This window comes from Anser brachyrhynchus (genome assembly GCF_964034855.1).
Source record: "Anser brachyrhynchus genome assembly, chromosome: 2".
NCBI classification, from domain to species: Eukaryota; Metazoa; Chordata; class Aves; order Anseriformes; family Anatidae; genus Anser; species Anser brachyrhynchus.
In genome coordinates this window covers 86,084,568-86,106,320 of record NC_137695.1, presented here as the reverse complement: position 1 = coordinate 86,106,320, position 21,753 = coordinate 86,084,568, and the positions used below count along the sequence as shown (strand labels likewise).

Sequence of the window (21,753 nt, the reverse complement as noted above, 5' to 3'; positions counted from 1 at the left end):
TCAGATCAGATGGGCAGCATTTTATATTCACCTGGGGAAAATCCATGCACCAACGTCTTTCTGAGGCTTAGAGGCATGTTGCATGCCTCCCTGGAGGAAGGATGAAAATCACGGACATTAATACTGCACAAATGCCCTTGCTTTAGATTTACAGATGTTTGGGCATCTCAGGAGCAGTTGCATGGTTCACTCCAAATGGTTGTACATCTCAGGAGGATTTTCTGTTAAGAATTGCATTGCCTGGGGACATCCTTTTTCTCTTACAGTTTTTTCAGAGTTCCTGAGTGGCTACTGTTCTGGCAGTCCTGCCCAGAACTTCATTTTTGATCTTTTGATTTTGTTTACACTCGAGGCATATTAATTTCCATAGTTCTACTGTAGAGAAGACAACTCGAATTCTTATCCTTGGCTGTCCTTCCCACTGTCTCTTTTATTAAAATTTGCATGCAGATTCTTTTACAATTCATTCACTGAAGAACACCTTCCAAACTGATATCTTACTAAAAATATACAAAAATAGTGCATTTTACAGTTTTGCTTTTAATGCTGATTGCCTCCACAGTAAAGAAGAGTGTTACTGGGGGGGGGGGGGGGGGGGAGAGAGAATTAAATTGCATACCTCTGTGTTTCTTAATCAAGGATATCAGCTTCACATTACAGAGAAGCAAATTAAGGACATACACTATACTATTAGAAAATATCCATTAAATAAGCTAAAATTGAAGCTAAAATTACATTATTCTAGTGACTGCATTTTATGTGGCGACATCCACCCCTTGGAGAGCTCTCAGAATGAGCTGCCCATTACAATTCTGAATGACTCCTCAGCTTAATCTTTAAACCTCCATTGTTATCTGCATAACAAACCAAATTAATCGCTGTGATTTACGTAATTGTTATAGGAAAAAGGAAGGCTCAGGAGGAACATGATCAAAGTCATAAAGAGCTCCAAGGTTACAACATACTTTATGTAATAAATGATCCATACCATCAGTTGGAAAAGGGGTAATGGCAAGGGACAACATAGGTAAGACTTCAAGGAAGTATTGCTAACAATACTTTTGGATGCTTCCAAAGCATTGAATAACCCTAGTGACAAAAATACTAATTTCCTCCCTATATTCCCATTCCCTTACTTGATACTCATTATTTTTCCTCTGTTGATCACCCAGACACACCGCTGACCCTGCATGCTCACTGGATTTAATAATAACTGGTCGTAGATTTCCAAGGACCTCTCATTTCACACCTAGGTAAAATCAGTCCCCTGCAGTCCAGGAAAGACTACACAAGCCTTTGCAAACAGCTTGCAGAGTCTTCTGTGCTTTCTGAAATAGGTTAAAAAGTTGAGAAGCTGGAGAAGATAAAGGGCTTCTTACAGGTGGTAACATAAGGTTCCATATTTGTTTTATCTTTACTTTTTTTTTTTCTCTATCAAATACGTGTGTTCTACATGTAAGTGCTGTTTCCAATGGCTCATAAAATTGCCTTGGGATGTGTCAGGCAAGTGTAGGCTTCTACTGTAATGTGTCACATTAGGAGTGAAAACTTCAACAAATTAAAGAAAGGCCTAAGCTATTCTCCTTTTCCTTGTTTGCTTTCTAAATAAGCATACATAGGAGTGCTTCAAATGAATTCCACTTGAATTAGAAGAAAAGTAGTAAGAACATCCAGCAATGACCGAAAGCTTGACATTTATTGAGGGGGGAAAAAAAAAAAGTAAAAGTACTTCCCTCCAGAGGAGTTAATCTAATGATTAATTATCTTAATTGTTCTAAATATGCAAGTTTTGTATACATTATACATTCATATATATTCATATAAATACATGTTAAATACATACCTTATTCTCTATAAATGTCCCTAGTTTTAATTTGCACCCATTTTACTGTGTTGGATGGAAACTCTTGATCTTGAAATGCTTCCATCCAAGCCTCTGATTATGGACACCTAACTATCCGCTGTGACCCTGAGCTCTGTTATATCCACTGTCTCTCAGAACAGACTCCCTTAAATAATACTTCTGGCTTACACTCTTTGTTCCTAACATACTTATGAACTTCCATGAGGCTACAGTTTATTTGCTTGTGCAAAGTTTATCATGTGCTGCTTCCTTGCAGCTTTTAGCTTTTTCCTTTGTAGCTTTACTTATTAATTCCTTTTGTGTGTGTGTGTGTGTGTGTGTCTGTGTGTCTGTGTGTGTGTGTTTGTGGGTCAGCAACTTCAGTATTTCTTTTTCTTCCTAATCAATGCAAAAAGCACTAAACAACACAGGGGTGAAAATAGGTTTATGTGGAACCCTATTAAAAACACTCGTTCCATCTAGAGGAGAATTCCCTGCTAGTGACCCATCAATTAGCCAGTGCTAATGCACTTCATTCTGGCAGCTTTGTTTTGGCTTTGCAGTGAAATTGCTAAGCAATAGCACATGGAATGTGAGAGCAGACTAACAGGGCGCTAAGCAGTTCTTACAGGTTAATAGTTGTTCTGGTCTTGAGGATCACATCAATAGTGCAGCTTACTTTTGGAGAATTTTCCTAAATTGTATGTGGATTTATAGCAACCGGATTCTGCAGGTGAATTTATAAAAGCTTGATGGAGACGAAGAACTGTTGATATTTGCTCAGGTATTCTCACCTTTCCTGCTACTGTAGGAGTTAATTCTGAAGTAGATTTCTGCACTACATTATGTCCAAAAGGCTAAAAAGAGCTATATTTGTAGCAAAAGCTGTTAATAAGCTATGACATGACAAAATAATAGAGAACATTTCAAAATGCATTCTCAGCCAGCCAGCAGAAAGAGCTTGTTTGAATTTGCCTCAGGTTTTTCTCTGGTGACAGACCACCCAGGCAAAGCTGAGACCCCACCACCTTCTTAGGGATTTTACAGGTGGGCCCAACAGCAGATAGGGAGCCTACCTCCATTTTTACCTCAAAACTGTGACTGTGAGATAAAGAATGATATTTATTTTATTATTTATTTATTTTTTTATTTATTTTTTTATTAAACCTCCAGGTTAGAGACTAGGGTTTACCACAAGACAAGTTGTGCATCTCAGGGAAGTTCTTTGGGGCTAGATTTTTCAAACAAATTTAGAGCTCTAACTCCTTTCAATGAGAGTAAGACAACTACGTACCTTGATAAAGCTGCTCAGCCAGCCAACAAAAATGGTTTTGTGGCTGTTGAGCAGAGCTGAAGTGGCATAAGGGCACCCCCAGCATACAGATAAATATAACCCAGCAAGTATCTCACCAGACCCAGGGTTTACTGCAAGTTTAAGGTGCTGCCTTTAATCTATTCTAGTGAAGGAAGTGTTTCTAGCTTTGCCAGCTGCCAGGGGCTTCACTCGAACAAAACTCACTGCTCACAACAATTTGCAAACTAGGTTTGGATCTGATTCCGGCTGATAAATAATTTCAAGACATCCAGCTGCAAAAGGGCTCATATCCTCGCCCCCCACCATTTGTATGAAAGAGACACAAGAAAATTTATGTGTATTACATGACATTTGTTTCCTGATAACCTATGTAAACTATCACCATTTTTTATCTGTTCGTTATTCTCACCCTTGCTCTTATAATTATGCCTACAACAAGGACAGAACAGCAAAAGAAATAGCTGCATAAACAGTGATGTATTTCAATATTTACTCTGAACTATTTCAGTTCTCTTTGGAAATATTTTGCAACTACATTCATTATATTTAAGCAGGCTTTCATAATTTAACACTTGCTCAGAGTTCGTTAAATTAAACAAATTCTATTTCACGTTTGCATAAAGATAAAATTTCTTTGCAACAGCCTGCTTTATTTGTTGATTTGGCTGAAGCAGACATTATAACAAAAATACTGAACAAGAACATCTTAATTTGAATACTTGTAGTGTATATAAGCCAGACAGTAAAATAATATTTTTCCTTATTGTTTAGTGGTCCAGGTGTTTGGTGAGGAAAAGGTCATTATCAGCTGGTTACAGGGCTACTGCTGAAGTTAATTCAAATTAATAACTGGTGAGAGTGGCTAATGTTCTTGTAGACACTTATCTGGTGTAGAGAGGAAACAAACCCTTTATTATCGTACGGACAAAGCAGACTGAAGCCTACCATCTGGACACATATCTCTAAAAAAAAACAATCTCAAAGTGCAGTTTCTTTTTCTGGTATGCAGTGAGTCTGCTATTATAGGAAATTGTGGTGGTGGTGGGAATCTTGGAGGTTGGCTTACATGCATAAGGCCTCTTATTAGGTCCCACACTGCTGGCAATTGCCCACTTTTTAATGATAGCTCTTAAGTCCATTACACCAGGTCCATTTTATTATGCAGAAGCTTGTAAGACTCCTGGCCTAGAGCCCACAACAGAGGTGCTTTGTTACTGTTGGCAAGCATATTTTTTCCTCCTAAAACACTAGTTCGACTTTCATTCAGTGTCTAGCAAAGGATATTTGTGGTTCTTAGGGTAAACAAGTTTATTTAAGAAATATGAAATTGTTCCCTGTTTTTAATTTGCTCAAAGACAATGGTTCCAATAATAAATAAATAATAAAATGGAGAATGGCCAATACCACTCCCACAGGAAGAAAAAAACCTAGGGGTCAAGAAATTGTTTAAAAAAAAAAAAAAAAAAGGGAAAGAAAAATAAATCCATCATTTCCAGGGTATATCCTGAAGTATGAAGCTTTGTTTTCAGACTTCACACACAACTGAGAGAGAATCTTCTTACACAAAGTATATGCAGAAAATTTACACTTCAGCATATGAGGAGATGTGGTGGACCTCCCCTACAGAAGCATGTGCTCTAAGCTGATGATCTCCTGAGAGCTGTCTGCGAGCGGGGACTCTTCAGGAGGTAAAGTTTCATGCATGGTGCTTTTGTTTAAAGCAGATGTTTTTGTTAACATCTCTTTTGGCTCTCATTGAAACTTCGTAGAGCAGTTTTGGAGCAGATATATCAGAGCAGCCTGTTAGCAACCCAGTGATACCCCTCTTAATGATCACTATTTGCTTCCTGCAAACTTGAGGGCAAAATCAACTCAATTGGTGTTGACTGGCTGAGTAACCCTTCAGCTGCTTTTCTTTCTTCTCTCTTTCAGAGATAATAACACATCCTTTATATCAGAAGCTGTCAGCACCCACTGATCCCATACTGAGGCAACCAGGAACAACTGAAGCACAAATATAGATGCTGTCAGTTACTGCCAGGAGAGAGGCTTTTGGTCTTGGTGTGTCAGCTCTCATTATGGCACATTACTGCAATCTACGTGAGAAATTTATATGCCAAAACCACTCCCAACAAACCAAGCTAGTTAACTTTCCTCTGTTCTCATTTTTTACATAATTGACACCAATGGGAACAAGAAGAGAATGACCTCTTCAACCTGTGCCTTTCTGTAGCAATCTATATGTTAACAGAAATATCTTTATTACTAGACAGTGTCTTCTGCTCTAATCTGTGCCTTAGGAGAAAACTTAGTTCAGGTTTCTTGGGACATCATGGACAAAAGTGGGTTTATTATGGCTGTGGATAGCTAATTGATAAGGTTGCAAAACAACACAACAAAAAAAAAACACCAAGGAATGATATTGGGAAGTTATGAATAGCTCTAAGAAACTGAGGGAAAGAAAGACTCAAATTCATATTTGGAACCAAATTATGAGATTTGAAAATATTTCTATCCGTTTCTGTGGCCTGGATTGACCACAAGTTTTTGTCCACTTTAATATCAAAGGCACTTAGTATTTTAAGGGATCAGGAAAATCTCATATACACACCTTTAACTTGAAGAAAATTTATTCCTTGAAGAAAGGAATATATTCCTAAACTAATGCCCCTGACTAAATAACAGGCAGGAGGCTTCAAAGGGAATAAAAAAAAAAAAAAAAAAGGCTAAGAAGTTGATTTTCTTTTCTTCTGCACAGAATCCAAATTTATCACTGCAGAACTTGGTATTCCCTTGTGGTTTACTACTGTTTCCCACTGTTGTAAAAAACAAGCTATCAAAAAGTTCAGTTTAGTAGATCACAGATGTGTGGTTGAGATTTGACTGTGCATGTTAAAGATGTTTTCTGATTTGTGGAAAATGTTAAATGAGCACAAAAGGATGAAGTTCAGGTGATGCTGGCATTAAAGACCTGAAAAAGGCAGGAAAACCCATATAATTAAAGCTAGAAAAAAAAAATCAAGAAAAATTGTGAATATTAATCAAGGCAGTAAAATAATATCAATACAAGCAACAGAGACTCGAAAAGCGCCACTCCCCCCACACCTAGAATCTAATTTGTTGAAAGTGGTATTTCTGCCGCTAGGGAGGGAACTACACGGTGTAGACGTAAGATGGAAAAACAATCTCAAAAAGTCACTGTCTACTAGTTCACAGAATCACAGAATCACAGAATCATCTAGGTTGGAAGAGACCTCCAAGATCACCTAGTCCAACCTATGACCTAATACTATCAAGTCCTCCACTAAACCATATCACTAAGCTCTACATCTAAACGTCTTTTAAAGACTTCCAGGGATGGTGACTCAACCACTTCCCTGGGCAGCCCATTCCAATGCCTAACAACCCTTTCGGTAAAGAAGTTCTTCCTAATATCCAACCTAAACCTCCCCTGGTGCAACTTTAGCCCATTCCCCCTCGTCCTGTCACCAGGCACGTGGGAGAATAGACCAATCCCTACCTTGCTACAGCCTCCTTTAATGTACCTATAGAGAGCGATAAGGTCGCCCGAGCCTCCTCTTCTCCAGGCTGAACAATCCCAGCTCCCTCAGCCGCTCCTCATAAGACTTGTTCTCCAGACCCCTCACCAGCTTCGTTGCCCTTCTCTGGACTCTCTCGAGCACCTCAGTGTCCTTCCTGTAGCGAGGGGCCCAAAACTGAACACAGTACTCAAGGTGCAGCCTCACCAGAGCCGAGTACAGGGGGACAATCACTTCCCTCGACCTGCTGGCCACACTGCTTCTTATACAAGCCAGGATGTTGTTGGCCTTCTTGGCCACCTGAGCACACTGCTGGCTCATATTCAGCTGCCTATCAACCAATACTCCCAGGTCCCTCTCGGCCAGGCAGTTTCCAACCACTCATCTCCCAGCCTGTAGTGCTGCTTGGGGTTGTTGTGCCCCAGGTGCAGGACCCGGCACTTGGCCTTGTTGAACTTCATGCAGTTGACCTCAGCCCATCGCTCCAGCCTATCCAGATCCTCCTGCAGAGCCTTCCTGCCCTCGAGCAGATCGACACACGCACCTAACTTGGTGTCATCTGCAAACTTACTGAGTTGAGCTTCAACTCAGTAAAACTTACTTAGTTGAGCTTGATCTCTGTGTTCCAAATAATCAGTAAAACATTATGTTAAATGGCCTCCCTGGAGTGCTAAATAAATCAACGGCCAGCCCCTATGCACGTTCTGTTAGCTGTCTGTCTCAGTAGGTGTAAATCCAAGGTAAACTCCATGTGAGTGGAATGACTGCAGTAGCATTTGGCTTAGATCCCTGCATGCTTGCTTCTGTGCTTGAGTCACTGCACCAATGCTTCTTCTTAAATATGAGTATCTCCGGCAGCTTTTCTGAGAAGTTTTGCTCTGGAAGCTGTTTTTGAAGGAGTTAATAGCAAGGGAAAAATCATTCCATATAAAGTTCTGTGCAGGGATCATTTACTCCCATTATTGCAATAAGCAATGGCATTCTCCTGAGACCAAACCAAAAGTGTTTACTATTTCTAAAAATCTCTGAACTCTATTTCAATTACTTAATCTTGGGTACATCACTGTTAAAAACATTTTTTTCGCTGTGTAGGGTATTTCATAGGGCCATGACAACAGAAAGCACTTTTTAGCACACAGATATAAAATCAATTTCTTTCGCAGCTGTACTGGCTTCAAAACTTTATTTAGAAGTTGCGACCTTAAAGGTCTCATTTATTTGAAATTTGATACTTATTTCACTTGCAGTTGATGCCTACTGCTGCAGTTTATAAAAGGGAGAATTAATTCAAACCATGAGCTTAGCAATCAGCAAATACGTTTGCTGAAGCCTGGAACATACTCTGTGTTACTGTTATCAGCCTTCCATGATATTTTAAAATATGAAGCTTTTATTGGATGAAGTTTGTGGATAAATTCTTTGAAGGAAAAATAATACTTAAAAAAAAAAAAAAAAAGGATTGGATTGTGAGAAGGCTGGAAGTTACACTGACTGATTTTTTTTCTGAAATGATATTATGAAATTACCATCTCTGTTCAGATGTTCATTGCAGTTGAGGAATGACTGTGTTACTTCCAGTTTAAGAACAATTAAAACAAGCCAGATTCAGTATCAATATAAGAGTTTTCACACAAGCCTTCATAACAGTTTTGCAATACAAAGTTTTAGCAAACTTCTGTACTGGTATAAAATCAGTCCTTGAAATTAACTGCTCATGAAGACGAAGCTCAGCTAGGCAGAGCTATAATCAGCTTCCCACAATCATTAGGTGAAAAAATGTTCAACCTAGATTCAAAGAGCCAACTGGAAACAGAAGGTTTATGTGCCCCTCCTTCATTTGCCCAATGGAACAACCTCAGAACATGTGAAGTGGGCTTTTCTGAATGAGTGAATGAAACTGAAGGGGTACACTCTAGCTGGTAATGGGGATTCAGCCTCTGGGACCAGACTGGAGCCTGTCCAAAACCCATGAGATCAGCACCAGCTGTTTTGGTCCACGGATCTGCCCTGCGTCTCCTGTCAGCACAGATATTGCCAAAAAGCCACCTGTGCCACTGTGCTTCCTGCTTGGGATAGCACTGCATTCTCTCCTAGCTGATCTGTGGCTGAGAACTATTCCAGTTCACTCCTCTCCCGAGCAGTAATCACAGCTCTGTGGAGGTACCTGTTGCAATCAGTCAGGTGTGCCAGCTGGGCTGCTTTTTTGCTGGAGCAATGAGTTGGCTTGTCTGTTCAGGAGGCTACAGTCCCAGCAGCCCTGCACTTGACAGTTCCAAAAAGGACCCCAAATTTCTGTGAAAGTTTTCTGATGGATTTGCTAAGCCATCAGTCTTGTTCTTCTACACTTCAGTTTCCATTTCTGCCTTGCCTTGCTACTGCTCGGGTTGAAATTTTTGTCAAACCTCCCAGGTTAGCACATTTCCCTCCCTGAACCATCCCAGTTACAAAATCTTGTCGCATGGCAACACAATGCAAAGCATTCATTCAACTATAAAGAGCAGTCTATCTAAAGGCCATTGCAGCTACACACACATCCATTTCTGTGGAGAAAGAGAAGAGAGAAAGAAAGAGAAAACATTCATAGATCCCAGAACCCTTCTTTATTTGAAAGAATGGCTTTTAAATGAAATCAAGCAGTATCTTGTTTTATCATTCATTTATTTAGCAAAGAAAGGAATGAATTCAAATACCCCACACAATGAACACATATTTATTCCCTGATATCAAGATGCAGATTTGCTTGTGAACAATTTTAAATGAATCTGTTTCATTACTACTGCGTTCACCTTGTACTGTGCATGGGTTTATGCAGAAGCAATATATTTTCGGCTCAATCCTGTAAACATATTAAAATAAGCAACTTGTTACATCCATACCACTGAACTCAATGTGGTCACTTATGTGATGAGTAAAATCATACTTGTGCTTGAGAGCCTAGCTTTTGCCCATCTAATTTAGGCATCTAAATGACAGAGAAAATTAGAAGTGTATCTCTCTAGTCCCACCACTTTGTTGGTGGGGAGACACAAGACCCCTCTGGGTTGTAACACAGCATGTCTAAGGATGGTCTCCCTGACAAGACACAGAGGGTGCTGGCGGCAGCTACAACCAAAACTTGGTCAGATGCCTCAAGCAAAGCAGGATAAACTTGGACCAAACTGTTTACAGAATTGATCTCATACAGCAAAGCTATTATGCACGCAATTAACTTTAGGAATATGCGTATGTCACGCTGATTTCAATAAAACTGGTCCCACATTTAAAGAAGTGAATATATTTATTCAATAATTATGAGGAAAAAATCTTGAAGCATTTATTCTTGTTACCGCTTTTTGTTGCATCTGGGACCTCTTACTTTGTTTTCTGGTTTGAACAGCCATATGTTCTGATGCTCTGAGAACTTTCTTCACTTAACATAAGTGCTTTGGTAGCTCTTGATTTGAATATTGACATGGTATTTTCCAAGAGGTTACTGTGGGATTCTGATAGAGCTAACTGAATGCACAGTGTCCTACACCAATCTGAGACTTTAATCAGTACTGCTTAATAGCCTGGAAATCAAAGCCATTTAAACTCTCTCCCACTCTCTTAAGAAAACCCTAATCCTAGTCAGAAATCTCTTGATTAGTTTTAGCCAAACCACACTGCTCCAACAGCAGGTAACTGATGTTGGCTGAAAAAGCTTCCACCTGAAGTCAATTTAAGCGACCGTAAAGGTCATCAGACTCAAATCAAAGTACAGGATAAATCTGCAAGCACAGGAGTCCATTTTCTAAGCAACTGAGGAACATGCTCTATGCATCAGTCACTAATATAAGCCTAAAATGTGTACTCCAGCAAAGTTTTCATTTGGATTACCCAATGACAGTGTAAACTGTGCAGGATCAGACTGGCAATCCTGCTTCCTCTTCACTTCATGTTGCATTGCTCTACAAAAGGGAATATACTCAGAGGATTGTGATCTATCTGCTCAGATGTTTCTGTTTGAAATCGAACAACATTTTCAAAGTTATGCAATTGGTGTAAAACTGGCTTAGTAATATTAACTACTGACATCAGAGGTAATATTTATTTATCCAGAAAAAATCACTTTATCCATGCAAAAGGATTTTGTTACATTTTTGGCAAAACAGTGTAAGTGCTTTCATGCAGAAATCTGCTCTTTACCAAAATGTGTGTGGCCAATTTTAGAAAAAAAAAAAGTAAATAAAGTAAATTGAAATTTAATAGAAACCTCACTTTGCTTTGCTTCATGAATTAGGAGAGGCTGTATTAAACTACCTGGACAGCTATGCAGAACTCAGAAAGTGAAAATACTGATATTGTCAGCGCACCTGGGGTCTTCTAAAACTACCTAAGACACAAAAATATAATGGCTTTGAAACGTGTTGTCTCAGAGTCTAGATTGACAAGGAGATCTTGCCATCATTTTTTTTTCTCATTGAAGTGATGTAAATTTTCCATGTTTACCCGCAAAGGAATGTGGAAATAAAGCCTAAAACTGCTTTAGGTAGAATTTTGAATACACCTCTGCCTGCGATTTAGAATAATATAATTCAGGAAGCTAAATGACAAAAAAAAAAAAATAAAAAAAATAAAGGAACACTTTTCTGACAAGTTGGCATGGTATTTAAATGACATCACATACGAGTTGCTCAGAGATCTGAACATCTGAAACGCTCCTTTGGGAGATGGAAGTGTGAGCAGACTGAACATCTGCTAAATGCACTTCTACCTATGATCATGCAGACTTAACCCAGAGTATTATCACCACATATATAACACATCTAACATATATATCTATTCATAAAAGGAATGGAAAACAGATCAATGTAAAGATAAGTGTGCCTCAAACTACTGTTTTTTTTTTTTTAAAAAAGCTTATTTCAGATAAATTTCATTTTAAAAGGTTAAAATAAAAATACATACTTTACATATTCTTAAGATATTGGATTCATAACTAATATTCTAAATACAAAATCCATAACCCAGACTAATGTGCTCTTAGTACAGGGGCAGAGAGGGACAGTGTCATGTATGCATGTGTGCATGTGCTGCTTTTTCTTAGCAGTAGCAGCAATTTAGATCTTATTTTTTAAAAATATTCAAATGTGAAAATTTATCTTTTGGCATGAACAGAGTGATTCAGATACTGGACATGCTTATGATTTGGAGAGTTTTTTCCCCTCTGTTTGATTCACTGTTTTCTTGCAGAGAAAATTTACTCTTACTCAAGGACAATCAGGTAATTGCTTCCTGGCAAACCAAATCTAATGTACAGTAAAACAATCACAAAATATAGAGAACTGTTGCCATCAACTCTTCTAAAGATAAACTAGTGAGAGGGTGGAGGATCTTTCTTTTGATGGAGTTATAGTAACTGGGAGAATGATTCAGATGGAAAAAATAGGCAGCTGATCTTGATTATTTTCATAGATGGTAAATGTGTGTTCGTTTTACAGTACAGCTTTTCAAAGACCACTTTGCATTTTTTTCATTTTACTACAGAACAGAGATAGGAGGGATAGTGCTATATTCAGATCTATCTCCATTCAAGAATGTTGCTCACTGCCATCATTACATATGGTGTTTACACTTGCCTTGTAAGTGGCTGGACCACCAAGGAAGGTGGTGCTTAAATGCAGTCTCACAGGATCAATGTTCCTAAGTAATTTTTGTGTAGCTTTGTTTGGACATAATTTTTAATCATCATTGTCTGTACTTTTTTTTTTCCCCCCCGTCTGTTTGTCTGTCGTAGCATAACCTAATGATCAAGGGCTCTGAACATGGATTGGAAACATTTCCACTCTGCCTTTCCTTGCATATCTTTCTGGTATTCTATTGTGATGATCTTTGCATCTAGTATGCTCAAAAAAAAAAAAAAAAAAAAGAAAAAAAAAAGTTTAATTCTTTAGTCCTTATTATTCATTTTAAATTTCTTTTCACAAACTTCTGAAAATAGGAAATGTTTCCTTGCTACTATATACACTGGAAAATCTGGCCTGAATCCCTGCCCTTTTCTTTTTAGTTGTACATCTGGAATTCCAGCTCAAAAAAATAACTTCATCATGAATGTGGGTGAAGACAGACAGAACAAAGAAAAATGGTATAAAAATCCTTTGTGTTTCCTCACCTGCCACTACAAAAGGAACTAAAACTGATAATTTAAAACTCAAACAGGATTTTAAATATTTACATCAATGAAATCCAACAAGATATTCACTTAAAACACCATAATAAGTTTTCTTTAGGGGATGGTTAGCATGGGTCGGACACGACAGTAAGATGAGACAATGTTTTGTAAATACATCTGCGTTTTCTGATGTTGCTTGGTTTTGTCAAACACGTGCCTATAAAGTAAAAGCCAGAAAGGGGAAAGCAGCTCTACTGATTATGCCTACGTGCCCCACGGGCCTGAGACGGCACACACATCGAGGTGCTGTTGCATCATCCCGTACCTGGCCTGACCATGAGTGCTGCAGTGGTCAGACCAGGGGGATCCCACGGGCGTGCACCAGGGTGAGGAAGCCTGCAGGATGCCACCACCTGTGCAGCCGTGCAGGTCGCAGTAAGGCTGGCCTGCTAATGACACACGGGGCGGCCTTCCAGCGCGCCTTTCTGACCTGTCCTCCTGCCTCGGCCTCCCTGCAGCATGTGCCTTTCACCCTCCCTCCCCCAAAATTCAAGCAAACAAGGTGAAGGCTTTCTGTGACTGGGCTTGGCTCACACGTGGAAACCACCTACCCTGCAGCTTTCCGGTTTTGGTACAAGATCATATCCTTGGGTGCGGCCTTAGCCTCTGTGCTCCAAACAGTTGAACTGCAGCCTGAGTGGTTTGTAGGCCAGTAAGATCAGCCCTACAGAGCCCAGAGCTGCTCAGAGCATTGTTAAACCACCGTGTTTCTTCTTGCCATTCTTCTCAACACCCTGCCAGCTCTTTTTGGTGGTGCGAGTTTCAGGAGGCTACACAGCAGGCTCCGCGGCTAACAGCACAGCTCCCTTTTCAAACCTCATGGGAATAAAAGACAATGCCTAAAAAGAAAATTGCATTTGTACTCCTGCAGCAGTTTTAAGGGGTAACAGATTTTTTTTTTTTTTTTAAAGCTCAGGGATTGCTTAGTCCCTTGTCAGAGAAATCTGACTGAATGCTTATGAAACAGCGAAGCGATGTGTTCCTCACGAGCAGTTCAGTGACACCGAGGGGCTACAGCTGCACCCGACACCGAAGGCCAACCTTTCACTCCGCAAAGAAAACATCATGTCACAAACAGGTGTTTTGGGCATTTGGCAGCAATGGGACATTGACGGCTTGGATCGTGCTTGAAATGTCTCTGAACTTCATCTCTGAAGCTTCAATCACATGAGCAGTCATGTAGCACAGGCCTTGGGGACTGGGAAGTTACAGGAGGCCAGAAAATACACAAGCCTGTTAGTACTCATCATAATTATTGAAATCTGTAAAATAGGTATTAGAGTAAGTCTTTGCAGTAAGATGTGGATTGAAGTATTTGTTTCTCTCCTCCAGAATCAGGTTGTTTTTATTAAATGCCTGAGGGAAAAGAAAAAAAAAAAAGAAAAGAAAAGAAAATCGGAGGGATAAAATAAAAGAAGGCAATACATTCTATTTCACTGAGACAACTTTAGTGACAAATATTTATGAATTGTCAGTCAGTCAAAAATGCATTTAAAAGTGCCTGCACATTTAAAAAACTTGCTTTTGCATGTGTCTGCTTACATAACAATGCTCCTACAGAATGCAATTCTACTCAATAAAGCTACACACTTTTCCCCCATATTATAAAACTAACTTTATGGTTAAAAATACTTTCTCATCACACATGTTCAGTTATTCTTTTTAGAATTCACTTATATTTTTCGTGAATAAGAATTATTTCCTCTTTACTGTATTAATTACTTGCTTTTTAAATGCAATATGGAGGGAAAATGCCTGAAGGTCATACGAGTGCAAATCTCATTTTCTAAAGTTTCAAAATTTTTCAAAAATGTTTATGTTTTGGTAGCAATTCAGAGAATTAATTAGGAGGATTTGAAAATGTTTTAAATTAGGCATATATTTCACCACTGATTACAACACCTAGACTTATCTTGCATTTTTAATGAAATATCTTAAAATGTCTTTAATTATAAATAAAAATGAATAAATTAAAAACCCCAGGTAGGATTCTCCAGGTAGGATTTAAGAAAAATCCTCATTTGAGAAAAGCTTCACAGCTGAATGAATAAACTGTATAATCTGAAGATATTGAGTTAAGTACTTTCAGAATGCTCATCCTTCCTTAATTCAGTGGATCTAAAAAACAGAGCTATTCTAAAAGGTCTTTTAAAAAAATAGGCTTGGGCAAACAATGGTCATATGATGTAGATACCACACCAGGTTCTCATCTAACGTAAATCTGTACTGGATCATTTACTGAATATTTGGAGTGTGAACACTTACTGAGAGTCTTACCCAGTATATATTCACCTGTATACATCTCCCGTATAGACAGTGCAGGAAGATGAATAGTACCCTTGACACCATATCATTGGAGCCAAAGGATTATCTTCAATATATATTGTGATGACTGTTAATAGCCCTATTTACTTCTTCAACAAGCCACTAGAGAACACAATTAGGAAAAAGGAAAAAAAAAAAAAAAAAAAGAGAACCTGAGTAGTGGTCTGGTTTCTTTCAGGAAAGGCTGCTGCTGTTTAAATTGTACCTACACATAGAATCTAACTTGATATGTAATAGGGATTGACAAAGGAAAGTATCTGCAATTACAATACCTCAGGTGAAATATATCTTTGTGATTAACGATCAGCATAATTTGAATCCAAATGCCACTGCAGAAAACTATCAAGTAGAATTCTTCTGATATAGCAAAATTGTATAGGACCACGTACGTTGTGCATTAGAGAGCTCCCAACCCGCTTCTCACCTTGATGGCTTCTACAGAATCGTATTTGTCCAGTTTGTTGATATGGTTGGTGATGCTGGTATTTAGAGGAGCTGGTGACACCGGATGGATGACAGTAGCATCATGGGACTGTTGTTGATATCGTTGGCAGTAAGTGTAAACAAGCAGGGTAAGAAGGCAACCAAGTATTGAGCTACTTAATCCCACCGCAATCATGTGAAACATGTTGAACTCTGCATAGTGGAGAGAAGACAATCTTATTTTTAAGGAAGTAGCAGTAAAAGCTTAAGTTTGGGGAATAACATAGAAAAGTGTTTAATTCAAATAATGACAAGGGAACTCTTATGTGTTTCCCAGAAACATCTCATTTGCAGTGGTTTATCCCTACAGCAGCAAATGCATTGTACTTCCCTGAAGGGATCATTATGAGAACCTTAGATACCCACACATCTCTGCAAGTATTAAGACTGAGATTTCTGAAAGATCCGTAGCCAAGATCAGAACCCAAACAACAGATGAATGAAGTGCTTTTTCTAAGTATTTGAAAAGTTCAGCTAAATTTATTTCTGCAAACTCTACAGCAAAACCTTTTTCATATATAAATTATGTATATAATGTACGTGGCTTATTTCCAGTGAACTACATTATCACCTCCTCTGCTTCTAGTTCTTTGTCTTACACATAGTGACTTGCAGCAGAACAAAATCTTAATGTTTTTAGATCACAGACCTGCTTCCCCTAAAATGTTTTCAGCATCCCCCTTATTCGGCGACTGTCCCAGACACTTTCGCATACTTCTTTCTCATCCCCTGCTTTGACTGCAGCTGGGTCTCACTGTTTCTGCATCTTTGATATATGGACAGTTTGTTCCCTTCTCCAGTCTTCAGAACTTTTTCTCCGTGTAATGGGGAAGCGAGGAAGAAACAGTAGTGTTTGGGGAGAAAATGTGAAGAGGAGAGAGAGAGACTCCCTAAAGCTCAGCGTACTTTTAACCACAGCAGCCAGAGAGTGCTGCCAGAACGCAGTCCTCTCTGCCCATTGAAGATAATATGGGATCAGACTGTGGGAACCCTCCCTACCTACACAGGAATTAAAACATAGAGAAGGCTCATTGCTGCATGAAACTGTAGAAGGGAATTTAAAACATAATTGCCTCCCAATTATCCTGATATAGAGATAATTGGGTCAGACGTGGCATAAGTAGGATTAACTGGAAATAAACAAAGTACACTTCTTTTCACTGCTGTTTCCAACTGGAGCTTTGCTTTTGATTAAGAAAGAAATATCATTAAGAAAGAGATTTCATCTTAACATTATTGAACATTTGTTTGTGGTTGCGCACATGAAGCTGATTTTAATCTGAGAGACTGGCACTAGTCTGAAAAATGTTAGACCTTTTTCACTGTAAAACAGAAAAATGGGACATCACATGGGTTCCGTTTTTTGCAAGCCGCCTTTACATACCGACTGGGAAAAAAGGAACACAACCTAATATATTGACCTAGGTTGACCGCCACAATATGTAAATTACCACTGAAATATCCTTGTACACTTGTATGAGAGTTTCCCACTGTCGTAGAACTTGGCAAAATGTTTTCAGAGTTCCACTGCTAATAAGGAAAAAATCAAATTGCATTACCCTGACTCCCATAAAATGTAACTATGCACACTAACGCCCTTGCATAACCTCTGTGTTTTCATTGTCCCTTACTAGGCTAAAAACACAGCTTATCTGTGCATAGAAGAATACTGCAACTGGTCACAGCTACTACCATGACAACACAGACTAACCGTGATAACTCAGCACAAACACAAAAAAGGTCATTTTTCCCGTTTCTTCTTCTTCGTACTTTTTTTTCCCCAACAATTCAGTTTTCTCTTTCAAGATTTGTTTTGCTAACATCAAGACTCTTTGGAATTGAACTTTTCTCTTACATTCTAGTTTTGCCTCTGGCAGCAAAGCTGAAAATGAGTCCAGATAGTCTGAGCTATTAAACGGGTTAGCAGGCTGGCTCTCTGCTATTCATTTGGAGTCCCAAAGAGGTTTGTGAAATTATTATCCTGCAAAAGGTGCAGCACCTTAAAAATTTTTGACCTACTGTTAACTAACTTAAAAAAGGAATTTCTTTTCTGGGACACAATGAATGACTGTTACAAGGGAAAAGGAAAAAAAAAATCCAATAATACATGCTCTTGTCTCAAAGGTCAGCAATGGCATCTGGATATTTAATGAGGACTCCTGTATTAACTACATCTCTATTTCTGGACCAAGTGTAAATAATGAGAATGTGGCATTTATAAGGTGGAATAAATCTAAGAGAGTGCAAAATGTGAAACAAATGGAAAAAAAAAAGGGGGAATCAATAATTCACTATTTAATACACAGATAGAACTCAAAAGCTTACCGCCACATCGTTTTTCTTCTATGCTGCTGGATCGTGCCACCGATATTTCTAGAAAAACAAATAAACTGCTTATGCCATGGAGAAAAAAAATAACAGACAGATAGTAATTTGATCAACACAGTAAGGACTTTAACAAATGTATTCTTCTATGTTCACTCCAAATCCAAAGTAAAAAAAGATTTTGACTATGGTGTGGTGGAATTAACAAAAAAGTTCCATGACATCTTCAGGTTCTTTAGTTTATCAAGCAAAAGCAGTAACATATTTTTTATTGTTGCTTCACAATATCCCTTTAATTAAAAAGATGAAGTGTACATGAAAAAATTCTTTGTGAAGTTAAGCCATTTTGAGGAAATGCTGAATTTCTGAATAGTAAAATTAATGAGAGTTTCATTATCTTGTGTTCAAATGGGCTCATTACTTCTAGAAGTCACATCTAGCACTAATGTGAAAAGAGGGAATTTACAGATCTTCAAAAAAGATGACTGCCAATTTAATGGGTCCCAACTGTAAACTAATAAAATGTAATTCCACCCGATGTCCTTCCCGTTCTGTCTTTGGAAGCATTCTGAATAAATACTGAATAAAAATGTGTTGACAACCAAGTTTTCCCATTTTTTATTTCAATGACCATGGCTTTGGTGAAGGGAAGTCCTGCCTTACAAACTTCTCTGCTTTGTGAATCTCTCTGGAAGGGTCAATGATCATGTGGATATGGGCGAGAGTGCGGACACAGCCTACCTGGATTTCAGAAATTACTTTAAATCCCTTGTTACTTCCCAAGAAAAAAGAGATGAGGGAAAGGATAGAAAACAGTGTAGTTCTTAGAGTGGAGTAAGGTTACCACTTCTGCAGTGACCTAGGCTTTTGAGCAAAGGGTTAGGAAATGTGTTTTTGAAGTTTGATGATATTCATTTATTTAAGGTAGCATGGATAAGGGCATACTGTGAAGAGCTGCAGAAGGGCCTTCGAAAACTACGCAATAAAATAAAAAACAGAACAGAATGTAGATCAGTGTAGAGTGGAAAGCAATCCTAGCTTCACAAATAAAATAATGGCTGTGAGCTGACCATTACCACTCATCAGGGGATTATGACAGATTGTTCCATGAAAATATCAGCTTACTGTTCCAAATGAATCAAAAAGTCAAACAAAATGCTAGGTACAACCAAGAAAGCAAGAGTGAGTAGAACAGGAAATTATCGTTATGGGTCCTTACAAATCCATGAGTTGTCCACACCCTGAACACTGCATGCAGCTCTGGTTTTCCCATTTCAGAATGCCTCCAGTACAACAAGAAAGTTCAGAAAAGGTCAGCAATGACCGCCACTGGTATGCAATGGCTTTTGCATGAGGAATAAGACAGTAGGCTGTCTACCTCCCTACCAAATGATGATCCAAAATGCAAAGAAGATGCAAGAAACCCAGGAAACTACTTGGAGAGAGAACCATTTCAGAGCATTAAACAGATCGACCACATCAGGTTTAAAAACTCTCCTGAAATGAAAGTTGCTGAAGGCTGAAAAACTACAGGGAGGCAGGAACAGGATGATATACACTTGTCCTGTTTCTCTTCTTCCCTGGACATTATAGTACTGCTGGAGACATGAACTGGACAAGACGGACTCTCACTCTGAACCTGTATGGCCATTCTGATGTTCTTTTATGAATATTAAAAAAATCTGATAATGGAAAAGGACTGATTAATAAGACAGACTTCAGCTGCAAGAATGCATGGAAAGTAAATTTCCCGATTTTTTTTTTCCTCCTGTTAAAACAGTCTTCAAGTTTGAATCTGTATCCAGACTCAGAGCAGTGAAGGAAGTCCTTTAGTGTGATTCTGGGAGAAGGGGATTATAAATGCTAAAGCAGGCCTGGTGGAAAAAGAGGAGAGAAGCAAAGACTATATTAGTGGTCTGGCTTTAAAATTAATCTCTTCTCCAGTTGGAGGTTTCTGCTGAAAGATACCGTAGCACATTATCAGATGTGAAACAAAGTGCTATGACTTCCACATATCTAAAATACCACAGGCTACTTCTGCTAAAGTGGGTCACATTTTTTTTTACCTTTCTTCTTCTGCTAAATCAATACTATTTTCAACATTAGAAAGTAACAGACCTGATAGAACAGCACTCTCACAGATAGCTAAAGGCTGGTAGCATACTCTGTCTGGTCAAGACCATTAATTCACAATCCAAACAACAAGCAGAAAAAGAAATACATATGCCAGAAAGCCATAAAGCTTTGCAAGGTAATGTTGGTAAAGATTAACTCTGGAAAAAACAGCAGCAGCAATGACAAGGAGCCACTCTCCCAGAATCACTCTATATGCATTAAGTTTTGTGGAAGAACAGATTTAAGGTAAGCAGGGGGAGGAGGAGACAACGTGAGGGTGGACATGCCAGCATAATAGCTGGGGAAAGGAGTGAGGTGAATTAGAAAAGGAAAGAGAAGCTGGGAGGGAGAGAACTCTGAGTATGAGGACCCTGAGGAGTGAAAGTGAGCTGAGAGCTCCCAAGAAAGCACGGGAGTTTCACTAAGGTGAGTGTACTGGCCATGACTTCATCTCCTGTGATGTGAGAAGTTGGAGGGGAGTGGCAAACAAAGCAGAAGGGCCAGAGACGAGGTGGCTGCTACTTATTCACCTAACATTCCTCATTTCAGAGTCTGAAAATGCATACTTTCCAAAACAATATGTAGACTTTACATTGGATTAAGAGGGGGATTCACAGAAAGTGAATGTGAATATTAACAGAGCTGCTTCAAAACCCTGAGAAAAAAAGGGAAAATACAATGTGAGGGGTTTTGCTTTCACATTGACATTTTTCACTTCGATTTGGGAGGAAAAATTAGTATTTGGGAATTAAAAAGTTTATTGCCATTTTCTATGTATCACCCATAAATAAAGTGTTTAAATTTGCTGATTTCTTTTTAATATTGTACATATGCAGTATATAATATACTGCTTAGCTGCAGAAAAAAAGGTTGCTGCACTGAACCAACATAATTACATTTCAAATGACACTTGAAAACATGAATTTCTCTGTGAATAGACTGTGACGTTGTTATGTACACAGATGGAAAGATGACTGTTAACAGCAATGTAATGTCACCAATACTATTGTGTGGATTTAAATGACTGTTATGATTTAAAAAAAAAAATTAAATAATTACATTCATCATTTTTGACAAACACTATAATACGTGACATGATTGTCCATCAGGTACTTAGTGGCCACAGGGGGAGGTAAGTAACTGAGGCACAACCAACAGTATTTAACTTTCTAGGTGGTTATTAATCTAATCAACTCCATGAAATGGTTTCCTGATCAACTTACCCTGCACCCAGTCTGCATACACGAACCACAAAACCTGGAGGAACATTTCTCTAATAACCCCAGAGTCTCAAGAACACTTCAAAGTGAGAAGCAAACTAGTTCTCCTAGTTGTCCCGCAACTCATCCCTGCACCCTATTACCAAACAGGATGGAAGGACCTACATAATGCTCTGAGACTGAATAACTACAGTCTCAGGTGGTGACAGCAAGGACAGTTCCACAACACAGCCTGAGACAGATTTTCATGACACCAGGTCTAGCAGCACAAGCTCTACCTTGTACACCAGTGCTCTTTGGGTGAAAAAAACGCAAATTCTGTCCCAAGTCTTGGCTCTGCACAGTTCCATGTGGGACAGTATTATGCCTCATTCCTGAAACGTTGAAAGATTTCA

The 21,753-nt window shown here is 38.7% G+C and overlaps 1 protein-coding gene and 1 long non-coding RNA gene across 2 annotated transcripts in view; one reads left to right on the top strand and one right to left on the bottom strand.

Annotated features, from left to right (window-relative positions):
• The first annotated feature begins 1,055 nt into the window (after nt 1-1,055).
• Nucleotides 1,056-6,955, top strand: LOC308190650. The gene is made up of 3 exons (XR_013947441.1): nt 1,056-2,627; nt 4,688-4,846; nt 5,091-6,955. It is a non-coding gene; the product is annotated as an uncharacterized lncRNA (long non-coding RNA).
• Nucleotides 6,956-9,338: 2,383 nt separating this feature from the next.
• The window catches only part of SEMA5A (semaphorin 5A), a 237,658-nt gene continuing 225,243 nt past the window's right edge, over nt 9,339-21,753 (bottom strand). Inside the window, exons 20-22 of the mRNA XM_080582364.1 lie at nt 18,024-18,091; nt 15,640-15,851; nt 9,339-14,246 (exon numbers count right to left, since the gene is read on the bottom strand). Of these exons, the coding sequence (XP_080438490.1) occupies nt 14,127-14,246; nt 15,640-15,851; nt 18,024-18,091 (400 nt within the window). The 3' untranslated portion in view covers nt 9,339-14,126. The remainder of the gene's footprint in view (nt 14,247-15,639; nt 15,852-18,023; nt 18,092-21,753) is intronic.